The 9338-nt window shown below is 34.4% G+C and overlaps 1 protein-coding gene across 1 annotated transcript; it reads left to right on the top strand.

Moving 5' to 3' along the window:
• Positions 1 to 2664: 2664 nt before the first annotated feature.
• Positions 2665 to 3447, top strand: LOTGIDRAFT_167401 (hypothetical protein; the record flags this gene model as incomplete). The annotated part of the gene is made up of 1 exon (XM_009064882.1): positions 2665 to 3447. One exon carries the CDS (start codon positions 2665 to 2667, stop codon positions 3445 to 3447), a length of 783 nt encoding a protein of 260 aa, XP_009063130.1.
• Between the last annotated feature and the right edge of the window lie 5891 nt (positions 3448 to 9338).

The following is a 9338-nucleotide window of genomic DNA, read 5'->3' as shown; positions in this document are numbered from 1 at the left end:
ATGGATATAGGCATTATATGTATATTATTTTCTTCTTTTTTATGGGTGACTTCACTATTTCCTGTAGGATTATTGTTCTCACGAAACAATGGGAAAATGCAGTTTTGGGATATAGAGTTCTTATCGATAACCATCTACAACCATGTTTCAGCTGATATTTCAGAAAATAATACAAGAGGATACAACCTTTGTCCCAAAATTGATTCCGTTTGCGAGTTATATTCCATAATGCAAGAAAGAAGACAGAAAATACCTATAATTTTCAGAACATAATGATCAATGGATATTGAAATGATCCTTTCTATTTAATTTCATTTACTCTGAGTTTCTTTTAATCAATTTCATTTCAATTCACGCTCAAAATCTATTTCATTCTAAATCCCTCATTAAGCCAATTTAATTTCAATTTTTTTCTCAAAGTTAATTTCCTTCTCAAAGTCTATTTAATTTCATATCACTCTCAAGGTCAATTTCTTTCTAATTAAGTCTCAAAGTCAATTTCATTTTAATTCATTCTCAAATACAATTTCATTTCATTTCACTCAAAACCGTTTTCTTTTCATTATTTCAATTTTCACAAGCAAAAAGCACAATAGCCGACATTTCGTTTTCCTTCAAGGAATTTAGCCTTACGGAAGTGATGCTTATTGTCGCTGGTTTGTGGAACTATCTCATGATGACAGTCTATTGAATTCTAATGTCATACTGGACAGACCAAACTAGACAGATGATTTCATATTAAATATGGCGGTGGAAGGCGAAACGACTTGCAAACACGATATTTCGTGGACCTTCTCCAAATTGTCATAGTTAGAAATGCTAGTAATTATAAGCGTTATTGTCCTGGATCGTTCTTAATCTATGATCTTATACCAGCAATAATTCTTCGCAAAAATGAGCTTCTGTGTCAAAATGGCCGATTAAGCGATATTGAATGATCTCAAGGGTGAAAACACACCAGTATTTTATTTCGCCAGTTAAATTGAAACTTGCTCATAAAAATGACAAAGAATTTAGTTTCTGTAATTGGATTTCAAAAATTAATGATACGTCGTGCACCAAATGTCGTTAATGGTGATTTAAGACGGAGAAAAACACGAGATATCTCAAGAGTGAATATCGCAGCCGAATTTTATTTCGTTTCTTGATCTGCAGTTAAAAAGACATTCCTATATTTTAAGTCAGCCAAGCAAAAAAGGTTGATCAAAAGTTCGAGATACTGCCATGTTCTGATGACGCCGATTACGTAATAATGCTATTTCCCTATTAATTTGCTGTATATTTTTTATCTTCATTTCATACATAAAGTCGTTTCAGTGGAAAATTAGAAATATGAAATCAGATGAAAGAACCGTGTTCATAGGAACAAGTCTGAAGATCATTGCGATTGATTTCGCAATAATTTTTTCTTCACGTAATACTTCAATAATATTCATGGAGGACACTCTACGTCCTTATTAGATGATGATGAGAGCTTCGATCTAATTTTGTGTAAGATGATGATGAGAGCTTCGATCTAATTTTGGTTAGATGATGATAAGAACATCGTCCTGTCACCTCGTCCTTATTTTGTGTTAGTTGATGATGAGAACATCGTTCTAATTTTGTGTTAGATGAAGAGTGTTAATTTTGTGTTAGATCATGAGAACATCGTTCTAATTTTTGTTAGAAGATGGTGAGAACATCGTTCTAAGTCTGTGTTAAATAGTGATGAAAGCATTGTCCTACTTTTATGTTAAATGATAACAAGAACATCATCCTAATTTTGTATTTTATGATGTGAACACCGCCCTAATTTGATATTAGATTGTGATGAGCACACCCTCCTAATTTTGTGATGGTGATAAGCGCATCATCCTAATTTTGTGTTAGATGATGGTGAGAGCACCGTCCTAATTTGGACAACTGAATTTACAAAACTAAACTTAACTATAAGCCATACTGCTTTGTTCTTCTCGAGCAAAGCGTTGAGCAGTTGACATTAAGACTATTATGATTGGTACATACTCATTCCGTAAATCTTTTCGCCAGATGCCCAATTCTGTACATATCTATACACTATAGACTATACACTTCGACTATTTGCAGTAGCTTACCTATATATGTGTACAACTGCAAGAATTAATCTAAATTGCATTACTGAATCTTGAAGAAATTCTTAATTTAATGTTCTAAAAAATGCAAGAACATATAAACTTGTTGGGAATGAACGTGAAGTAATGTAGCCATAGGGTTACGGTACCTAACTTCAAAGGTTATGTCTGGCTATTGTTCGGTTTGCGGGTTCTTTGCACATCACCACAGGAATCTACAATGTTATGAGGTGCAATATATCCTTACAAAGTTCGATCACTATTAATAATTTGTATTAATTAACTCTTTCTATATTCGTTATTGCTAATTATAAATAGGGATTAGTACGGCTGGCTTAATCCTTAATCCGAAACTAGAATATTTCAATGATGATATTAATCCAAAATTAAAGGATTTTACTAAAACCGCTCTTCAAGATTAGATTAGATTTGTTACTATGGGGTTTGGTTGTTTCGGTATAAATGCAGTCGGACGCATTTTGCTTCATTACATTTCTCAAGAACATCAAGCGGGACACATCAGGGACAATTCTCAATAATAGGACGTAAGGACCAGGGCAAACTGTCGAAAATGTCGTCAAAATCAGAGAAGATGGTGTTTGGTATGGTAGCAATGTTTATATTATTCATGTCCATAGGATTGGAAATCACTGGATCCTTTTTACCATTTTGGATGAACCCGGTCAATCAAACGTTCTCCAATACTGGTGGAAATGTGAGTTTTTCACTGTGGACTAAACAAGAGTGCTGGGATATTATTTGTGAGACCAAGATTATACATGTTCAATGGACACAAGAAGAATGCTACAATAAAGATGGTAAAGATGAATGTCAGATCTTCCATGGAACCAAATCTAAACCAGTGACGAAATGTTACCAAGCTTTCTACTGCAACATCACGTGGAATTTTCAAGAACTTCATAAGACCCCTTCATTGTTGCTTATGGGCGTAGCTTTTGAAATACCGAGTGTTCTGTGTGGAGTTATTGCCCTTGTTATTTGTATCATCAAATTCTTTCTATTAGTTGAATTCCCGAACAGAAGTAGACGTCACATAAAAACCGCTTATCTAACATTGAGCGGTATGGCCGGTACAGGGTCTGTTGTGTCAATTATAATATTTTGTGTACAATTGAACAAACATGAATTCCATTTGGGATGGGGACCAGTTTTCCCCGGCGTTGGCGGATTTCTGCAACTCTGTATCAGCATCTGTGGTTATTTAACATGGAATAATCCAAATGAAGATGATTGGTCTGATGGTGTTCATTCTTCATTTCTAGACCAATCAACAGACTCAACCATCAAACCAACGACTAAACCGGAAGAGGAAATGTTTAAAATTGAGATTTAAATAAGCCCCGGTGCGTCTTTGCGTAGCAAGTTCAACCAATTTACTGTGATTTTGTGTCGTTACTTATAATATTGTATAAAGTTAATTTATTAACACTTTGTTATTGTTTGTTATCATTATCATTCTATCATCTCAATAAACATAAGTTATGCAAATCCATTGTTAGTTTTTTCGCCTTCTTCATAAACCGACCTCATTATTTATGCCTCTCTAGAAGAGAATAGGGACTTCCTGCAACAAATTTCATGGGTTCCTGCAATGAGTTTCATTAATTTAAAAAACAAGGTTCAAACCCGAAGGAACAAATTTTGCCTGGAATGAAATCTCCATGTGTGGGTTTGATGCGAAAATTCAAAACGCCAGAAGGGATGAACATGAATTCGACACAAGTTCTTGTATTTTAAAATAAACACCTTAAGTTTGATTACAATTTGGACATAAATATAACCATGTTGTGTTAGATGGCGTTTCCGGCAAGACAATATTTAAACAAACATGTTACCTACTTAACACACTGAAAATCGAAACACCCTTCAATTTAGAGCGCTAATATGTTTTTTTTATTCGTGTTAATGTTAAGGATAATGAAAATAGCCTAAGAGCAAAGTTACAAAATGTTTCCAACTGTTGTTTTATTTACAACAGAAAACTTGTCCATCAAATGAGCGAATATCTTACAATTTCTTTTAATTATGATTAGAACATGCATTTTTTGTGGGACCACCGAAGCTGAATGTGTAATTAATACTGATTACTGTTTCCTTACAACAGCCATCATCCAAACGAGAAAACGAGACCGTTGCAAACATACCTTCACAGAGAAAAGTGCATTTCAAGCTGCTGTGAATTGTTCGAACACTCACTAGAGTATTTATTGACCGCCGCAGATTCTATTCAATCAAGAACCCGATCAACCCCAAAAAGTAAAAGTTACAGCATCATCATTTTACGGGGTTCATTTGGGTCTTGTATATATGTAAATAGTCTTCAGAAATACTAGAAACGTACGAAAATCGCAAAATTCTTAAAACAGGAATTTATTATGAACGTGAAGTCGGGAAAAATATGACTGCTAACCGGACAATCATTTTAGAATCATTAAGATTTGTAAGTGCATTCATTTTATTTCATAACTAATCTGATATTGATAATGGCTGTACTACTATTGAATTTCATATTGTTTCCTTTTGTCACTATTTGTTTGCTGTATTGCGCACTGCTTAGAAAAGTATAGAAGTGTTTAACATCTCGTTCATATTTCAAGAGTAAAAACCAGGAGGAAATGATACCTTGGAAGACTTGAAAATACGCCCTAGATATCACCGATTACGGAATTATTCAAAAGTGAGCTCTAAATTGACAAAAATAAAATGATATGCTCGTGATGGGCGTTACTGATTTGCCCACAGGGTCTTTCAGCTAATGTCCGATTATCCTTCAATAAGCGATTAATCCCGTTATTTTAGAAAATGAATAGCAGTTGATGTTGACATGTCTGGCCACAGGGAGGGGAGGGAATCTGGTCTTCTCAATTTTCATTAATTTCTCAAAGCACAAAACCTCGTATCTGACAGTTGCTTCTATTATCTACATTGAGATGAAATTGGTTTAGTGGTAATAAAGCTTCTAACTCGATTACCATCTTCTGGCGTTCCTCTTACACCACTAATCTAATCTATGGGGCTTTAATATTTACAAAAGATTTCAACCCATTTAAAGAAAGTATCAGATTGTTCAATGGAAGCTCTATCTGGAACATGTCTCAACCAATTGTTTTTACGCGATCTTGACAAACGGCCATTACTCGACTTCACTCAATGCATCTGATATCATTTACTAACGTCAATTTGCTAGGGTTGGATTTCGTTTTCGTTCGTCTGTAACGTTCCTGTGATCCGCTTTATTAGGTTAAGATTGCCATTGATTATGTCTAGAACTGATGGTTTAAAGATATATTATATAATTTAGTCTGTAATGGGTCACATTAGATCAGATAGGTTTTCTTCTACTGTCGAGATTTGTTATCACAATACTTAATTCAATCTAACGAAGAAATTCGAATTTCATTGCAATAGACGACAATAACAAAAAATCGCATGAGAAAATAAAATATTTCAGATATTTTAATTCTTCAGCAAAATTTGTGCTACAAAGAACCGGACCTAGTAATGTAATAAATCGAATAAACATACACATATGTCATTGTCCGTTTACCAGTGGAGAATTGACGTGAAAACCTTTTGGTTTCAACAATGCCCTGTGTGTCCTGCACAAAGTATATCTTTAGCACCGTCTTGACCTAAAATTTATATTCTTGTTATCTAGCGTTTCATAATTTATTTTTCGACAGATAATGTATTTCCAAAGTTTTTTTCTGTCGTTCCTTCAAAAATTTATTTTTCATAAAAGTCATACTGTTTTTGAATAATGTATTTTTGAGGATAATTTGAATTTTTGAATTTACATCTTGATATTATTTAAATGTGAAATATTGACAAATATATCAAATATATTTCGAGTGTTTGACTATGTGATAATCTCCTGTAAAAAATAAAATTATGCAGATATGTTTCTAATGTCAAAGTTTTGAAAGACTATTTGAATTTCAACTGTCATATCTATAACAGAAATTGAAGCCGAATAATATAAATGTAATAGTGTATGTAATTTTTACGACTTTCCAGATCGAATAGTTATCAACGGCAAAACCCAAAATGTTCTGAGTTTCAAAAGAAATATTCAAAATAGTTCTAGTAATTTTAAAACTTAACAAAAAATTGCTGGTGAAATCAGTCAAGAACACTGTGAACTCTCTCACAGTGTTATTAACTGTCAGCACTTCAAACGGCACATTTTTACTCAATTGTTAATGAACTAGACGTCGAATTTTCATTCTGAAATGTGATACAGGTAACTGAGATTGAAGGTCATGATATCAAATATATTTGCATGGAATGATAAGGACTCTCTTGATATATAAACTGTTCTGGTCACTTCTAACGGTAATTTGTGTTCTTGAACTAGATGTCGAATTGTTGGCAAAATGCATTTTCAGGCGGCATTTGAGAATAAGAAATAAATCTGCATTAGAATAGTAAAATATGGACGAAACCTTCTCACGAGAAAACAGTGGTATATTAACAGCAAATTGAGTTGAATAGTAAATGTGCTAAACGCTTTTATCTTGCATTGAATAATTAGACTGATGATGCAGTAATAAATTATATATTATCAATTTTCAAAAAAAACTGGTTCATATTGTTCTCTAAAATTTATCAGAGCTAGTTATCCCTTCTAATCATAGACTACCTTCTCAAACATCGCGTAACCGACATTATCTCAATATTTTCAAAAGGTAACTCTACACCTTTGCAAATCTATTTATTTAAGCTTTAATATTAAAATACACACAAACTATTCTTTGGATAGTGCGATCCAATAACGATATATACAAAACCTTAATTCAGAGTAACAGGGGGCCATGTCATGTTAATTTTCGTCGTATCAATCTAGCTTTACATCAAGTCCCCAATCTCAGCCGAGGTAATGGATAGCCCTTAATGGTGTACACTGGTATTCATAACGCTCAAATTTCATAAATATAAAGATGAGTTGACATAGGATTTACATTGCTCACCATGGAATAAAAATGATGGGATTAGATAGCCGGCTACCTGTCATATAGTTGACATAATAATACCAATAGGAACATGCAGCGACATCAAGACGTTTCGCGTGTCATCTTGAAATTCAGGGGACGGGATAGTTCGAAGAAGCTATGTCAAGTAGGGTCTGTGTTATCTATATTACTCAAGTGCTTAAACAAGCCAAGAAACTGTTTAACGGGATTTTGAAAATTGTTCTTCTCTATCTATGATGATAAAGATATAATACTGTTATCGAATTTTAAATATTCAAATTACATTTACGGCTTGTATCTTGCTATTAAAGGCATTCAATATAAGTATTGATCGAATTCTAAGCAGCAAGCCTTATGATCGAATAAGGTTACCTTTTCAAGCATACATCAACCATCAAATTACTAATATTCAATTTCGGAAGCCATTAGGCAGTATGTAAGTTCCGAAATAAAAGAGGACAACCAGGATATAAGAAGGATGCCAGCCTTTTACCATCATCTGACAGGCATGAAATGGAAGTCTGCAATCTATGCACAACATTCACTAACTTCGCTTTCGTGGAAGTAAACGCCAATAATTCACGAGCAGCTTGTGCTTTGAAAGCGGATGCCACAAGAGAATGGCTACTTCTGGCAACTTTTCATCTTCAACCAGATTCGCTTACGGATGTCCATGGTGGATGCAAATGGTGTTTATTCGTTTTTGGTCAAAAAGGCACAGTAAAGTAGGGCATAAAACTCGAGGTTAAAAACGCATTACATTACGAATAGAAGGGCAGGTGAACGGTATAGGGGTAACAATTAAGAGGGTATCATACGTTGTAATGTACACCACGACGATCAGACAGATAAAGGTGACTAAATACCAGATTTATTGTGGAAATTAAGAAAATTGATCAGTCTCTTTACACCTACTATTCATCTGATATTAGTATTTAGTAAAACCCATTTTAAATTAAGCCCCTTTGATGTAGGTTTTTTATGACAACTAAATGAGTTCTTTATGTTGACTTTGAACTGTTTTATCCTATTAGTTCAATCGTAAAGATGGATTATGTCCACATAAACTGCCTTATGCTGACCAGCCTGGAATTACTAGACTGATATTGAGTAAGACCACGTCTGAAACCAAAGAAAAAGAAATGAATTCTGATGAATTCGGATTGTTTCCCAAAAAGGAAAGGAACCCTGGTTAAAAATTCCGAAGGCAATATCTTGAGCTTTGCTGGGATCAAACGTTTTAGGCATCCCGGTCATAAGAAACCATTGTAGGCCTAAGTAAATTCGTATTGTACTTGTGGGAAAGAACATTAAGCTTTTACAGTAAAAAACTTTAATTCCAAAAACATTTTACATCAGAATCAGATTCATGCTCTAACCATTGAACAGTGTCTGACTTCAATTCACCAAGATAAGCAGACATTGGATTTGAACAATCACCCATCTTAAATCAGATAAACAATATGAGTGTCGTCTGATGTTAATCTATGGACATTTTAAGCCTCCCGCGCAATTCTCCAATTTCGTGTCACCCCGAAATTTAATTAGGGTTGGGGTCAAGGTAGAGTTAAGGAAAGTTTGACCTTGTCACAATTTAACAAATACTTTTTATTACTTAAAGATCAGATTAATTCCCTTGTGCCCAGTTAAACGATGGGGTCAAAAATCTCGCGCAAAAACAATACAGCAGTCTTCAATGACACCTGATCGCCGTGTCTACTAAGACTGAACTGGGCAGTGGTCACTAGTTTATACACGAACCTGTCAAGGGGTGGGAAAGATGACAGAGCAAGTTTGTTCCCCGGATTTGTGATCTTTTCAAGGCCATTATCTATGATACAAAAGACCCCTCCCGCTCTGACTAGGCCGATCTGTAAGCAAACAACCCCTTCACTCAGTTTTGTTTGTTTTTCAGTTTACGACTTTTCAGCTAGTTAGAAGATAAAATATTTGGATTTTGTTCCTACTACAACACTAACGTGACGGGGACAATAGCAACTACCAGGGAAATTAATTTCGTCGGTAGCGACAGCGCGACAAATGACAGCTTACATATCGTCTTGTAAAAAGTCACCGAGAGTAAACGGAAAAGTTCTTTTGTACCGAGAGGCGCCAAAGTGACAGACACTTTCGTTCCTCTTAGCTTAGATAAATGAAGAGTTTCTCCTATGAATGTATTAAATATATAAGAATAAATTGTGAGTTATGGACAGTATCCTATTTTAACTAAGTGTTATTTGTCCACGGCGTC

This window comes from Lottia gigantea (genome assembly GCF_000327385.1).
Source record: "Lottia gigantea unplaced genomic scaffold LOTGIsca_66, whole genome shotgun sequence".
In the NCBI taxonomy this organism is placed as follows: Eukaryota; Metazoa; Mollusca; class Gastropoda; family Lottiidae; genus Lottia; species Lottia gigantea.
Note: the sequence above shows the minus strand (reverse complement) of the source record. Positions and strands in the feature narration are given on the sequence as shown.